Source organism: Drosophila miranda (assembly GCF_003369915.1).
Source record: "Drosophila miranda strain MSH22 chromosome Y unlocalized genomic scaffold, D.miranda_PacBio2.1 Contig_Y4_pilon, whole genome shotgun sequence".
Classification (NCBI taxonomy): domain Eukaryota; kingdom Metazoa; phylum Arthropoda; class Insecta; order Diptera; family Drosophilidae; genus Drosophila; species Drosophila miranda.
The window spans coordinates 1,023,179-1,039,751 of NW_022881636.1; the positions used below are offsets into that span (position 1 = coordinate 1,023,179).

Sequence of the window (16,573 nt, forward strand, 5' to 3'; positions counted from 1 at the left end):
AAATTGTGCCAGCGAGCGGAGCTCATGTAAAGTGGAAAATTAAATATAAAAATTAAAATTCCTCTCAGAGTCGTAGTGAGAAGTGTCGAACAAAATCTTCTAAAACTGTATTTAGCACGCGCGTGTTCTCAAGTAAGTTCACACATATTTAAAGTGAAAAATTTCGCATTTACCGCACACACGAACACACGCACGCACACACAAACGCCGGTTTTGTGAACTCACTTGACGAAAAGAAAGAGCGAGAAGAAAAAAGTTGCCAAATCAAAGTGGTCACCGAGCCGAAGTCCGTTGAGCCCAAGGTCAGCACCAAGGAGGCGCAGTGCCAGTCATCGGACTGCGAGACTTCCCAGCAGGAGCCGGTCTCGCAAGTAAGCAGCCCGAAGGGCGCCCGTGTGGGGATCTTCAATGCCGAGGACTTCTTGTCGCGTGCTCAGATGAACGACAAAATCAACATCTTGCGCTCGCCCACCAAGCCGCCCAACGGGGTGCGCCAGCGCTCCGTCTACACCAACAACCCATCGCCGGTAAGTGAAATTCCAAGCAATAACGTGAAAGTTTCTTCAATTTTCAGACATTTTGTTTTACAAAACTGCCGCATCATCGCGCTAGCAGGGTATCAACAGCGAGTTAACAGCCGCCGCAGTCTTAACAGCTCGGCAACAGCAGCACCTCATTGCCCTCTCCTGTTATTTCAGACCACCTTATTTTCCGTCTCGCTCTTTTCCACCATTGCTCTCTTACTTTCCGACTTTAATATTCGAATTTTCCTTCTCTATTCCCCCCCTCTTCTCTTCTCTTCTAATACTATTCAAAATAGTTTGGTTAATTTCTATAAAAATCAAATGCAAATTGGGAAAAACGCACACACGTATGTAAATACATATATGTATGTATGTATGTATATGCATGCGTTAACAGAATGTCGACAGAATATTAGCAACAGTTGCAAAGTCATTCGATTTCTGCGCTGCTGACACTTTCTCTCGTCTCTGTCGTTTTCTCTCCTGCCGGTATTCAATTATTTTCTGGCACTTTCACTTCCTCACCTCTTCATTTCCTTCCGGATCTAACTTCCGCTACTACCTCTCGCCTTCTCATCCCCCTCCCTTAGCAGGCAAGCTTGCGTGTCGGCATGACTGGGGGGCAGCTGTCCCAACGCATGAGCAACATCTCGCTGTCCTCCGGCACGGACTCCGTGGGCCACATGGATCGCGGCAGCAGCTCCAGTCTCGCTAGCAGCGCCACCGTTGGCACCAACACCATCACCAGCGGCATTTCCAAGGAGTGCGCCAATTACCCCGTCGGCAGTCAGTCGGCCCGTTCATACGTCCAACTTCCGGGCATACACATTTCCAACCCTCTCCAGTACGGGCCAGAGAATATGCAGGAAATAGACGCTGGCAAAATGGCGCACAACGGCAAGGCACTCACAGGGCGCTACAATGCCACGCCCACCTATGGCTTCGACAACGAGCAGAACTACTGCCTGGTAAGGGGCTCCTGCATATCTGTAAATCAAGCCGATTCTATGCTCAATCTCAGAATTCAGAACAGTTGCCGTCTCCAATGCCCCTCCACCATACGCCTTGGCACGCGTGAGCAGCACACGCAACTTCGAGCTCGAGAACCACACACCGCCGGCATGTCCCGGCTCTGGACCCATTGCCATGACGAACGGCACCATCCAGTTGCGCCTCCGCGATGGCGTGCGGTGAGTGTGGACGCCCCCAGTCCCTTGGCTCTTCTTTAAGACCGACCCCTAATGTTAATACCTTTCTTTGCATGGGGCAGCATTGACATGACTCTGGACAAGGCGGTGCGCGTGCTCAATCAGCGCAGCATGGTGGCAGTTGCTCTATCACGCAACTGCAGCAACTCGGCTTTGATCCACCCCAATGGACGCATCTTGCAGAGCGGCGCTAAAGTCGAAATAGTCACCTACGACGGCAAGAAGGGCAATAACTTTGTGTGAGTGGGAATGGCCCTTACCCCAACGTGGCATCTTTTAAATCCTTTGAATTATCTTCCCATTACAGTCGATATGCCAAGTTGTGGTACAAGGGTGTGAGCTTCACCAGCGAGGCGTGCGCTCTCATCTACCTGGTGGACACAGCCGGGACGCGCACCACAACCGACACTTTCACCGATCTGACCAAGGACTACACCCTGGCAGTGTTCTATGAGTGAGTCCCCCGGCCAATTGCATCGCTTCTTATTTGGCTAATTTCGATTTAATTCCCGAACTTCTCGCAGCGACTCGCGCCATGGTGCCTCTTATATGGCTGAAGCCCATGACGTGATTGCCAATTCAGCTTACAACTGTACCGAGGATGGCACTGAGATCTATGACATAAACGGATTTCGCATCACCCAGGCAGCCGATGGCCTGGTGAAGGTCACTCGTGTGGACAACAAGTGCTTGATTCGCACCAGTCCCGGCAATGGATCGGCCACTTTGACCACACCTGGCATCCATTGCACTGCCTCTCTGGGCAAGACCTCGCATCTGTTTGTTCGGTGAGTGTCAAACCGATGCTCTCAACCTCCCCCTCCCCCTCCCCTCGCCCGTCATCCTGCTCTGCTAACTTCCGTTCTGTTCTGTCCTTTGTAGTCGCAATGAGAAGCGCATGCACTTCGATGGATCCTGTTTCATTGTACGCAACGCCGGACACTCCGCCGGCTTCAATGAGAACAACCTGCTCATTGTCTACTGAGCGGCGTTCGTAGTCCGGAGATAGAAACGGCGCAGTGGTAGCCCATCCCACACGCACACACTCACACATGTCAACACATTTCACCTGGAACACATACATAGACACCTACAGCAGCACACTTGAGGGACCTTGACGTGGAGAGAGGGATTCAGTTAGGATCCCGGAATTTAGGAATATCAAAATCAATTTGGGAAATAAGTTAGAAAGCAAATATGTTCGTACAAAAACCAGCACCACACCACACCACACACACACACCTCAGCGAAGGAACTCAGCCCAGTCCTATCTGGGTTCCGATTGCTCGACATGGGCGCAACACAACCACACCACCAACCCCCAGGGAATACTAGTTGTCTTTCGTTTACCATTGCCTACATATATATCATGCCGTATATATGCGTGTATTACTAGTTGTTATTGCAAATCGGGAGCGCTTTCCTGCTTCCCCAAATCAGTTGGCCAAATCAGACCGATCTCAAGCTGAAGCGGAACCAATCAGAGCCGAATCGCATGGAACAGGGCCGTGCCAGCGTTTGGTGTTCAAAAAAAGAAACATCGTTTTTCTACTCGTTTCCATTTCGGCTTTTTCAGTTCTTCTAAATTGTTTCTTTTACGCAGTTCAGTTCTAAATTTTGTTTGATAGACTTTAAAAATGGCAAAACTCAAGAAAAAAAAATTTAAAGAAATATGTCCCAAAAAAAAATTTAAAAAATTTGCACAGTTGGTGCGTCTGATTAAGCAACGTGTATTCAAGAATTATAGTAGATCAGAGGACTAGTTCTCTTGGGCGTTACGTTTAGGCAACGTAACGCCAGTGCCGATACATTATTTCTAAGCTACCAGTTCTTTCAATGCAATCCAATAATGTTCATCCACACCCGTAGCATACAGACACTCGAACACGTAACCCATAATCACACACACCGCACACTCTTTACAAGAGGCAAAAGAAAGTGAATTATTTGCAAGTGGCACAGCGCCAGCCACAGTTAAAACAGCCACAGGACACACATGAAAGATAGAACAGATCCTGTGAAAGGTAGAAAGTGAGAGTTTATTAAATTAACCCCCTAATTGCTGCTGGGAACTTCCCTGGGGAGGCTCCCCCGCAACCCTGTTTTTCATCGGAAAGCTTATGAAATTCAATTTCCCCCAAAAATGGGGAATGGAATGGAAAAAGGCCGGGCATCAATTTTCCTGCATTATCGTTTAATGAGCCGACAATTATGCGAGGCCCCTCTGCTTCGCCACCATGCACGTCTATAGATATTCAATTAACTTGAATTCACAGCCATAACTCTCCGAACGAGTTCCGAACAAGTCAACTCGATTTCCGGCTATTAAGACATGGCTGAATTTCAGACGTGGAATGCAACGCCATGGAGTGCCGAGTCCAGGCAGGATAATTACATTTTAACCGGGTGATTCGAGCGGAGAGGAGAGTCGACAGCAACGTCAACGGTAATGGATAAATGCACATCTTCCGCCGCCCTGGGGGTCCTGGGAGCCGTCCTGGGGCACGGCACATTTAATGGGAAATGAATGGCAATGTTGGAAGTAGAAAACGAGGGGGAACGTTGTGAGTTGCTGCGGACACCGCAACTCTACGGTTTACCCGATACTAAGTCAGTATGGCTCTCCTCCGGCAGACGCCGCTAATGTTAAACGACACGACAAAGAGTGCGTGCGAGAGAGACAGAAAATCAGTCTGAGCGTGACGTCGGGCGCTGCGTAGCCACTGCAAATTGATTTGTTCCTATTGGCTATAAAAATGATCTGATCTGATCCAGATTCAGCAGTCTGATAGATATGGTCATTATCTATGATTCTGCGTTTTTAGTTTTCTCGAATGTGCAATATTGTGGATGCAACAGATTTTCGTCCTTTGTGTGGGCGGAAGGAAGTGGGGCGAAATTTTGAGATACACGTTTTATAGTAAGATCTAACAGGAGTGCGGATACCAAATTTGGTTACTCTAGCCTTAATAGTCTCTGAGATTTTTGAATATCCCCAGATTTTAGTCCTTTGCGGGGGCGGAAGGGGGTGTGGCGAAATTTAGGAGTAGGGATACCAAATTTGGTTGCTCTAGCTTTTGTAGTTTCTGAGATCTAGGCGCGAATGTTTTACACTAAGCAAAGCCGCCTATGCTACGTGTGTGTTAGAGAGAGACAGGGCGAGAAAAAATGAAATTGTTTTCTTGATGCTGGCTATAATAATAATACGATCCAATTCAGATTCCGCAGTCCTAAAGATATGGTCATTCTCTACAATACTACGTTTTTGGTTTTCTCATATCTTTAAAATTGTGGATGCCACAGATTTTCGTCCTTTGTGGGGGCGGAAGTGGGCGGGGCGAAGTTTTGAAATGATTTTGTAGCAGTGACATATCACAGAAGTCTGGATCCAAAACATCGTTGCTCTAGCTCTTATAGTCTTTGAGCACTAGGCGCTGAAGGAGACGGACAGACGGACAGACGGACGGACGGACAGACAGACAGGGCTCAATCGACTCGGCTATTGATGCTGATCAAGCATATATATACTTTATGGGGTGGGAAACGATTCCTTCTGGACGTTACACACATCCATTTTCACCACAAATCTAATATACCCCAATACTCATTTTGAGTATCGGGTATAAAAAGCTATAGAGAGAGTTTTCTAAGAATCCGTCGCTAGGTGATAGGTTTCTTAAAGCATTCTTTAGGAGGTCTCGCGAAACATAACTACATTTTAGAAGCAATACATTTCCACTGCCGCACATGTCACTGCTACAAGTATATTTCAAAACTTTGCCCCGCCCACTTCCGCCCTGTGAGGGAGCGTACGCTCCACCCACATTTTTCCGCCCATCAACTCGCCGGCATTTTCCCATTGGAGGGACCCGGACCTACGTTATTTGAATTAAGATTTTGACTTTTCTTCGTTTTCTAGGTTTAAGCATTGACTTTTCAGCTTTATGTTAAGGTGGGAAGGGGGAAGGCCACGAAGGCTACATGGTATTAATTTTATATATTATACGGACCGAGGGGTCTCTAAGCCCCACGTAGCTTATTATCTTCTTTAAAGGGGGGGGGGGGGGGGGGGGGGGGGCAAGTCGCGATCACGGCGGACGCCACTGGCTTTTCAGAACCAAACCCAACAACAACGACGCAGCAGCAGCCAAAGAGAGAGGGGAATACACCAAGAACCGAAAACCAAAGGCATCGACGCAGCAACGGCGAGGAATACACCGAGAAAGCAGAAACCCAACGACAACGACGCAGCAGCAGCCAAAGAGGGAGAGGAATACACCAAGTATCGAAATCCAACGGCACCGACACAGCAACGGGGAGGAATACACCAAGAATCGAAATCCAAAAGCACAGACACAGAAACGGGGAGGAATACACCAAGAAAAAAAACCCAACAACAACAACGCAGCGGAAGCCAAAGAGATAGAGAGGAATACACCAAGAGCCGAAACGGTAGCCAACAGCATCAATTCAGCGACGGCCGAAGACGAGAAGCGCCGAAAAGATAAGCCGCCAGCGTCGACGCAGCAACGAAGCGCCGAAACGGTATGCCCACAGCAGCAACGGCAGAAGAGAAACGCGGAAAACTAAAGCGAAGTAACGACGCGCCAGCAGCGAAAAGGAGAGGCAAAAGTCACCGGCGCAGCGTAGACGCCGCGCTGGCGACGGCGCCAGCCCTCTGCCGCCGCGAGAATGACGACGCTGGCCGCCCACGCTGGCGCTGGATCGGGAGAGTTCTGAGGCTTGAGAAGAAAAACGTGGATGAGAAATATTCGATTGGGAGCAGTCGTAGGAGTCGGACGTGTTCGCGGAAAAATTCGAGTGGCTTGGAAAAAGTAAAAACACGTGGCGGCCCGGATCCACGCCAACGCTATCAGTGACACGGGGAAGATCCGGCATCGACGCTGCGCTTACGGGGAGAAGACTCTGCATCGATACTACACTTACGGAGAAGAGATCCTGCATCTACGCTGCACCCACGGGGAAGAGGAGGCTTTCGACGAGTACAAGCGTGGGAGTTCAGGGGTAAGCTAGTCTCTAGACGTGTATACGGGCTGCTGAGCGGTGCGATAGGTAGGGAACCAAGAGAGAATAAAGTGAAATGTAACGAATATAACAGAAACATAGCCCGACCACCAACTATCTATACACTAGGGAACCTGGAGGCCCGGGGCTTCATCTTCTCTGCCCTTCCTCCCACCTCTTGACCGAGCCTGCGTGCTTCCATCCAGTAGTTCGTAGCCGGACACGATCCTGAGGCCGCTGTCCGGCGATTGCCTAGGCGTTCTCGGTGACACCTGTCGGCGTTCCCTCGGCATGATTCCCTCCCGTAGTTTGTGACCTCGCAGGGTCCCGAGGCCGCTATCCGACGATCGTCTAAGCGTCCCCGGTGACGCCTGTTGCTGTCTCGCCTGATCCCCTTAGTTCCCTGGGTTCCGAAGGGGCTGTCCGGCGATTGCCTAGGCCCTCTCGGCGATACCTGCCCTATATGATAAAGACTTTCGCAGTAATGTTTAGCCCGATAGTGTCCCGTGAGTGCTATCCGGCCATTGCCTAAGCACTCTCGGCGATACACGTCGGTATTCTCGTACTCGTAGTAATTCTTAGTTCGGCGGTGTCCCGTAAGTGCTATCAGGCGATTGCCTAGGCACTCTCGGTGATGCTCGTCGATATCCCTGACCCTCGTAGTAATTTTTAGGCCGACAGGGTCCCGTAAGTACCGTCCGGCGATAGCCTAGGTACCCTCGGCGACACTTGTTGGTATTTCCGCATAGCGAAAACCCCCTTTCCGCGTCGTAGTAATTCTTAGGCCGACAGGGTCCCGTAAGTACCGTCCGGCGATAGCCTAGGTACTTTCGGTGATACTTGTCGGTATTTCCGCATAGCAAAGTTCCCCTTTCCGTGTCGTAGTAATTCTTAGGCCGACAGGGTCCCGTAAGTGCCGTCCGGCGATAGCCTAGGCACTCTCGGCGATACTTGCCAGTATTTCCGCATAGCAAAGTTCCCCTTCCGCGTCGTAGTAATTCTTAGGCCGACAGGGTCCCGTAAGTACCGTCCAGCGATAGCCTAGGTACTCTCGGCGATGCTTGTCGGTATTTCCGCATAGCAAAGTTCCCCTTTCCGCGTCGTAGTAATTCTTAGGCCGACAGGGTCCCGTAAGTACCGTCCGGCGATATCCTAGGTACTCTCGGCGATACTTGTCGGTATTCCCGCATAGCAAAGTTCCCCTTTCCGCGTCGTAGTAATTCTTAGGCCGACAGGGTCCCGTAAGTGCCGTCCGGCGATAGCCTAGGCACTCTCGGCGATACTTTCCGGTATTTCCGCATAGAAAGTCCCCCTTCCCGCTTCGTAGTAACTCTCAGGCCGGCAGGGTCCCGTAAGTACTGTCCGGCGGTAGCCTAGGTACTCTCGGCGACACCTGTCGGTATTATCGCATAGTAAAGACCTCCGTATTGATTCTGAGTTCGGTGGGGTCCTGAAGGCGCTATTCGGCGATAACCGGAGTGCTCTCGGTGAAACCAACTGCCACGTCCCACGCTACGATCGCTCCCATCCGCGGACTGCTGCCCCGTCCCCCATCGTCGGTCCGAAATACGGAGTCCCGGCAAATTATAAATATTACTGTAATTTCGACCCTGGAGTAGACTGAGATATGTACCCCAGCCCAGGATCGCTTCCTTACAGATGGCGCCCGAGCAGGGACTCCGGAATTCCGTTATGTTTTGGGGCGCTAAGTGGAACAGTCGATCAGAAGAAAGAGTAGCAGGGGGAATCGGGACTGTACCATGCGCAAGCACGGCCAGTCGGAATCATTAGGACAAGAATAGCTGTATATCTCTGTAAAAAAAACCGCACGTGAGGTCGCCCATTATTCACGTACAGCCGAGGCTGGCTTCCCTAACCTCCCTAGCAATAGCGTCAGCACGTGGCCGCTGCGCCCACATGAGGAGGAGAGCGCCGCGGCGAGGCGGCAGAGAAAGAGAACCGAGCCGAAGCTGAGCAGAAATCGCTAGAGAGAGAGCGACATGTCCGCGGCGAGCAGCGCGTCGTGGGCGGTAGAGGCCGAGCGAGCGTCGGAATCCTTCCGAAGACCAACCAGCCCGGCTATATATTTCGTACTCAGACCCAGAAGAGGATAGTCAACGCCCGGCCCTCAGCGAGAAGAGTCAATGCCCGGCCCTCAGCGCGAGCAGTCATTCAATGCCCGGTCTTCAGCGCGATCATTCAATGCCCGGCCTACAAAACAATAGCCGATAGTCAATGCCCGGCCCTCAGCGCGAGCAGTCAACGCCCGGTCTTCAGAGCAGTCTTTCGATGCCCGGTCTTCAGCGCGATCATTCAATGCCCGGCCTACAAGACAATAGCCGATAGTCAACGCCCGGCCCTCAGCGAGAAGACTCAATGCCCGGCCCTCAGCGCGAGCAGTCAACGCCCGGTCTTCAGCGCGATCATTCAAGGACCGGCCTACAAAACGATAGCGGAGAGTAAACGCCCGGCCTTAAAAGTGATCAGTCAGCGTTCAGCCATCAACACGGGACGAGATCCAACGCTTAATTCAACGAACCCAGCACGACCAGGACCACAAGGACAATTCCAAGGACAAAGATAGCAAGGACTATCGACCAGGACCCCAAGCAGCAAGGACGCCAAGGACGCCAAGGACGCCTCCACTGGACAACCGTGTTAACCGTACATACGCCGTGCTTCCGTGACTAGCCCCAAGGACTCCGGTATTCAGTGCGTGACCTAAGAAAAGATTCTACCGGAGGCTCAATACGTGATACTACCGTCGGAAACGCGAAAGACCTCGAAGTGCCAGTTCGACCACCGTGCTTCGACATGGGGGTACAGTGGATTTCGTATCGGCGCAAGGACGAATTGCAGGCCATCGCCGCCGAATTCGGCCTCGGTGAAACCGGGACAGTGGACGAACTGCGCAGCCGGATCTCGGCCTTTATCTCGCGCGGTGAGCATCCGACTGGGATCGAAAAACGGATCAAAAAGCTCGGAATGGTCTTCGACAGCGCGCCCAGCACGAGAAGCCCGAGGAACACGTCCCCGTCGCCGGGACCGAGTCAGCGAGAGCGGAAGGAAGGGATCTGTGCGGAGCAGCCTCTATCTATCATAATTCCCGAGTTCCCGCTCGAAGCTCACGACGACTCTGACCGGCTTGAAACCACGACTGACCGGCGACATGGTGACAATCACCACCAGCACCGCTTCCCCGAGGAAGCCGGAACTTCGCGACCCGGAAGGGAAGAAATTTCCTTCGCCGCCCTGGCCGATAAGCTGCGCAATTGGGGTCTGAAGTTCGACGGACACTCGGATGCGCTGGCTTCATCGAACGGTTGGAAGAAAGGGTCGACTCATATGGCGGAAGCCCAGCACAACTGCCGCGAGCCATCTCCGGGCTACTAACTGGCAAGGCAGAAGGATGGTTTAGGACGTTCCAGATGCAAGGCAAGCCATGGACCGAGTTCCGGAAGGAGTTCTTGGAGTTCTTCCTACCCCCGCGATACTTTCAGCACTTGGAAGATACGATCCGCTCCCGTCGCCAACGACCCCGAGAAGCCTTTCAGGACTACTTGATCGACCTCCGACTCATGATGCAACGAGCTCAGTATACTCCAGACAGGGAGCTGGACAGGATCTACGCGAACCTTCGGCCGGAATACCAACTGTTCACCCGTAGACATGAGTTCGAGACGTTGCGAGAACTGACCCAATTGATAGTAGCGTACGAGACAACGCGGGACCGCGAACAAACCCACCCAGCTAACGACCGCCCAAATACGAAAGCCAGAACGCCATCATACCAAGGACCCGGATTATCCACCCCACAGCATGCTCCTCCAGACGACACCGGGCCCTCCCGGAGCGCCGAGACGGCAAGCCGCGTATTGACCCAGGATGGAGACCGGAAGGTCATTTCAGCAGTTCATGCAGGAATCGGCGAGTGCTATTCTGTTGGGAGTGTGGCCGCCGCGGCATCCGGACGATCGACTGCTGTAGGCTATCCGAGTCGGGAAACGGGCCGAGTCTCCGCTCGTCAGGGAACCGATCGGAGACATACCTCCAGGGCCCCCAGGAGTAACTCATCCCTTAAGTTTGGAAGGAGGCAGGATCGCCGCGCTAGTAACCATCGAAGGAGTACCGCTCACAGCTACCCTCGACACGGGAGAAACGCGGTCGTTCGTCAGTCATCGCATCGCTCATAAAGTAAGTACCGGAGGGAACGCACGGAATATAAGGACTACCGTCCGCCTGGCGGACGGTACAGCAAAGGAGGTGACGCAAGCAGTTTAGGTCAAGGTACGTCTGGATCAACAGGAAACGCTGGCGATTCTATTAGTCCTACCCATGGTAGTGGACGACATCATACTGGGGCTCGATTTCCTTTGCGGCGTCCAGGCCATAATACAATGCGGACTAGCGTACTTGCAGTTGACCCAGAGGGCGATCCGGGAAACCAACCCGATCCCCACATCATCCTCGACTCGGCACCGCATGGTTACTTTTAGTGACGAAAGTCCCGCGACTGCATCCGCTGGTCCTACCCACTCGACCAATCCAACGGCGACCCACCGGACGAAGACAACGCACCAGAATCCCAACCACGGCAGACCCAGCAACGTACCAGTGACAACGCACCAGAATCCCAACCACGCCAGACCCAGCAATGTACCAGTGACAACGCACCCGAATCCCAACCACGCCAGACCCAGCAATGGACCCACGACAACGCATCAGGATCTCGAACACGCCAGACCCAGCAACGCCACCCGAACCCAACCCACGATTCAATACGACCGCGCCAGAACCATCAACGAAGATTCGACGGAGACGACTGCGACACCGCTGGACACACCCAGGGCCAGTCCGTTCGCCTCGAAGAACACCCAAAGCAACGAAGATTCGACGGAGACGACTGCGACACCGCTGGACACACCCAGGGCCAGTCCGTCCGCCTCGAAGAACACCCAAAGCAACGAAGATTCGACGGAGACGACTGCGACACCGCTGGACACACCCAGGGCCAGTCCGTCCGCCTCGAAGAACACCCAGAGAAACGAGGATTCGACGGAGACGACTGCGACACCGCTGGACACACCCAGGGCCAGTCCGTCTGCCTCGAAAACCACCCAGAGTATCCCTACCAAGACAACGGAGCTAAGCCACGACCACGCCAGAACCAGCAGTAACCTCAGGACAACGTTTCTAAGTTTCGACCACGCCAGACTCAGCAGCAATACAAGGACAACGCATCTAAGCCCCGACCGAGACGGACCCGGCGGCGCTAAAATTATAACACGATCGACGCGAGCCAAATCAGAAATGCACAGCAGTGCGGCTCAATCAGAGCGAACGACCCCACGGGAAACCAGCATCGCTCTACACCACGGCCCGCTACGCCTGGAAGACCACGGCCCCGAAGGACATGGGCGGGTCAAGGTAGACCAACTCGCACCTCGCCCCCAACGAATTATCAACTCGCCCCGTTAGCCGATGCCGCGGTCGGTCGACAACGCAACCCTTTTCGAAGATCAGACTCGACTAACCCAGTTACCATGAACCTCGACTACAGGTTCATCAAGGCAAACGAAGGAAAACTGCGAGTTTAGCCGACTTAAAGGCGTTCCACGGAGTGGACCACCCCGAGGAGAACCCAACGACGTTGGAGAGACCTGAATGACCTGCCGACTTCGCAAGGGCCACTTGCGGTAGCGCGCTACCGTCATGTCCTCGCCCCGTAAGGGGCGCGACCCACGAAACCGTAAGCTACGTATACATCCCCTTATGGGATTAGATAAGTACTACACCCAATGTAAACATCTTCTTACTCGCACCGCTCAAGCAGGATAGGGGGAGGGTATTAGTACTTCTAGTTAAGACAGGCAGGGTCTAACCGACAGGCATTTTCTCCCTAGAATCGACTGAAGACATGAAGCGTCTAAGAGACGGAAGGCAAGCTCGGCCCCTAGGGGCAAATGGTGATACGACGGGACACCCTAGTGGAGACGAGCAGCCTGAAGTCCCGGCACTTGCCGACGAACCAACGACACACCGGACTCGCGGCTGGATCGTCGACCCCAATGGGCCATCCGCCTCCCGTCAAGCCCAGCTGAGGCGGGTCGGAGAGGCGACACTTCGACAACAGGACAGGATGCCATGGTGCCGGCGCGCGGCATCCATCCAAGGGTGGATCGACCAACAAACCCAGGGCCCGGGGACCGACGCCGAAGAGGAAGTAGAGCCCGATGGCCGCTTCGCAACCGCAGGTGTCCGCTCGGCGCCCAATCACGACGTCGCCGCCCTGAATCGCCATTGGTTCGGGAGTTATGGGGCTGCCATCGACGACGACAACGCGACCACGGACACCGACGAGCACGAGACGATAATACGCGACGCGCAAAGCCTGGCGTCCACGCTGCAAGACGAAGGGAACCGACACCCACTGGCTCGCGGGAACGAATGGGACTCGCCTCTTTGGGCCGAGTGGAACCTGGCCGGTCAAGGTCGGGCAGCCACCCCTCTAGCAGTACACGACCCGCCGCAGTTGAATGCGAGCATCACGCGAATGATGCCACCTTACACACACACGTATAGAACGAATCTAATTGGGTTTACGATAAAGAACTCTTGTTTCCCTTCCTCTGAATGCAACTCGATTTGAACTGTAATTATGGGAAAACATTTCTCTTGTTTCGTGTCGTTTGCAGCCTGACCGCTATGTGCCCGGCTCCCCCATTTTTCGCGACAGCAGTCCAGCGCGCCCCGCCACCTCAGCCTTAGGGGCGCCTATAACAGCTTCTTCTTGTGACAGTTGAGAACCTTGACGGCACTGGCGTTCCTTACACAGGAGTCATCACTGTAGCCGTCCTAATAGGTGCAAACATAGCATTCGAGTGCTGCAAGAGAGGGAGAGAGAGAGTGAGGGAGGGAGAGACATAGAGAATATTGAACGAGGTCATGACGCTGCTATGCCTTTCGCTTTCGTTTCGTTGTTTTTCAACGAATGAGCATCAAGGGCAGAGTCTGCTTCATTAAATGTCGCCTTTTGCTGGATACAAATCCACACCGCAAATATCTTGTATGGTAATCCAAGAAAACTCTTTTCACACACCATATGAATGTCAAAGTGAGTTCAGGAGGTAGTCTTTCTTTCTGGTTTTCTTTGAAGAAATTCCCTGAGCGCGCAAAGGGAGCTGGCTGGCGGTAAATAAGAACAAAGTGAACCACAGCCGTGGCCACCCATTTCTGGGGCCTCCGTTGTTTATGGCCCGCTGTGGTGGCCAACTGTCAAGTGAGCATCGCCTGCACCTACACGCCCCACCCCACCCACATCGTGGCACCTCAGCGGGACCGCCGACTGGAGGAATGCTTTCAACATTTCTTTGGGTGACTCGCAATTGGGATCAAGTCAATATTTGCAGAGTAAAAATAAAAATTACTTCCGCCCGAAACTCGAGCGTTTCTTAAGTATGTCACATCCACCACTCTCCACCTGGATGGATGACCCGCCGCTTGACGAGAGCAGTGGAGTGGTGGACGATTCCAGTGAACTGAATAGCGGCTCACTGGGACCAGAGCTGTCGCCTAGTCGAAGGAGAGCGTATAACAAAAGATGCAAAGCAGGGTTGAGTTGCAGACGGGGACCAGTCGCGAATGGGAATGGTTTTGAATAATTTTCATAGGCATTGTTGCAAAATTTGCACTTGAATTTTCGTGTTTTGCCGCACTTTATCAATGAATAAAATATGAAATCAAATTCCTGGTCTCATTTCAACGGAGGAAATGGTAATTAAATAATTGAAGCATTGAATTAAATAAGGAAAGTAATTAAATTCAGGGAAATTCTTCGAAAAGATAGCCACGAATAGAGTTCGATATGGATACATATACTTCATACATTCGTACATCCGATGTAAATACATATACACCACCAATACATATGACCTCACATCTAATGATGTAATTGCTTTTATTCAAAGCAAAATAAAAGCCGTGGGTTTAAAGGTGGAGAAATTTAACTTCTCTTATGCCAGGGAGATAGCCTCGTTTAAGATAAGCATCTCCCCAACTCAATTTGACACCATTTGCTCCGCCAAATTTTGGCCGGAGCATTTGGTGGTGAAGGAGTTTAAGGCTAAGAAGAAGAATAGGCCCCCATATCCCTTCCAAATCTTTCCAGTGTGCCACCCTCAACCTCAACTTCCTCTTCCTCAACTTCCCGTCTTGCTTCCACCTTTCCAAAAAACTAACTTCTCTTTTAGTAACCTAACAGAATGTAAGAGGCTTGCGTAGTAAGCTCAGCATTTTTTTCCGGGATAGTGTTGCATTTGCTTCCCACGTTATTGTGTTTACTGAAACCTGGTTAAAGCCGGACATTCTTAGTTCCGAGGTTTTGGCAGGTCGGTACACAACTTTTAGAAAGGACCGTTCGTCTCGACGTGCAGGGGGGGTTCTAATTGCAGTGGACTCTTACTTCACGTCGGAACACTTCACAGTCCAAGTTCAACAGGAACTGGAATTCCTGTGTGTAAAACTGATTCTTCCCACTTTCGCTATATTCATTACTTGGTCGTATATCCCACCTTCTTCGGATATTTCAATTTATGAGCAGCACTTGTCCGCTTTAACCGCTGTTTCTTCCTCGCTATCTGATAAAGATCGTATGATAGTTCTTGGTGACTTCAACTTGCCAGGAACTGTTTGGTCTTCGGTAAACGAGTCTAGTATCCTATTGCCCATGTCACGACATGACTTTGTTGACGGCTTGCTTGACCTATCCCTGTCTCAAGTCAACCATGTGAAAAATTCCTTGGGTCGATTGCTTGATCTGTGCTTTGTATGGGATCCGACCATAGTGTTGTTAGCCCGAGCCCTTCCGCTCACTATACCTGAAGACGCCTACCACCCTTCTTTCGAGGTGTCGCTAGATATAGGACCAACTGTATTGGATCGGTCGAGTAGGCTATCCGCTGCTTTCGTAAAGCCGAGTTTGCGAAGCTTAATAACCTCATTAGGGATTTTGATTGGTCCGCTTTGTACTTGTGCACTGATATCATAAAAGGCACAAACATTTTTTACAATGCTCTTGGCACATTTTTCGATTCTTGTGTCCCGCTTTCTTGTCCGACTAGATCTGGAAGGAATCGTTTATAATTCCTCTCCATAAAAAAGGTAGCAAGTCTGATGCAAAAAATTAAAGAGGTATAGCAAAGTTATCCGCTATTCGTAAAATGTTTGAGAATGTTTTAACTCCGCACTTGCAACATCTCTGCAAGTCACTTATATCTCCAACTCAGCATGGATTTATAAGGCGGCTATCAACCACCACGAACTTGTTAGAGTTTACCTCTTTCATTATTAAAGGCTTTCAATGTAACTTACAGACGGATGTTATTTACACCGACTTTAGTAAAGCATTCGACTCTGTAAACCATTCCCTTTTAGCGCATAAACTTGACCTTTTAGGGTTTCCGCCCAACCTCCTGAGATGGATTTCTAGCTATCTTTGTTCTAGGTCTCAAAGAGTCCTCTTCAAAAACTCCCTCTCTTTACCACTAAAGGTTTCTTCGGGAGTACCACAAGGCCGCCATCTAGGCCCCTTACTCTTCACACTCTTTATTAATGACTTACCTTCAGTATTAACATACTCTCGAGTCCTTATGTATGCGGATGATGTTAAACTCTGTGTCCAGTACAAGGACATTTCATTTCATTCTCGCTTGCAATCCGATCTCAATAACTTTCAGTCATGGTGTTGTGCAAACTTGTTACACCTTAATGCCTCGAAATGCAAAGTTTTGACATTTCATCGTTCTAGCCCTTTGTTGG

The 16,573-nt window shown here is 51.3% G+C and overlaps 1 protein-coding gene across 2 annotated transcripts in view; it reads left to right on the forward strand.

Annotated features, from left to right (window-relative positions):
• The window catches only part of LOC117194907, a 109,838-nt gene extending 108,207 nt beyond the window's left edge, over nt 1-1,631 (forward strand). The window contains exons 2-3 of one of the 2 annotated variants that reach the window (XM_033399373.1): nt 1,115-1,492; nt 1,558-1,631. In XM_033399373.1, the coding sequence (XP_033255264.1) occupies nt 1,115-1,492; nt 1,558-1,602 (423 nt within the window). In that variant the 3' untranslated portion in view covers nt 1,603-1,631. Of the gene's footprint in view, nt 1-1,114; nt 1,493-1,545 lie in introns of both variants that reach the window. The other variant, XM_033399372.1, reaches the window with a different exon arrangement.
• Nucleotides 1,632-16,573: the final 14,942 nt, after the last annotated feature.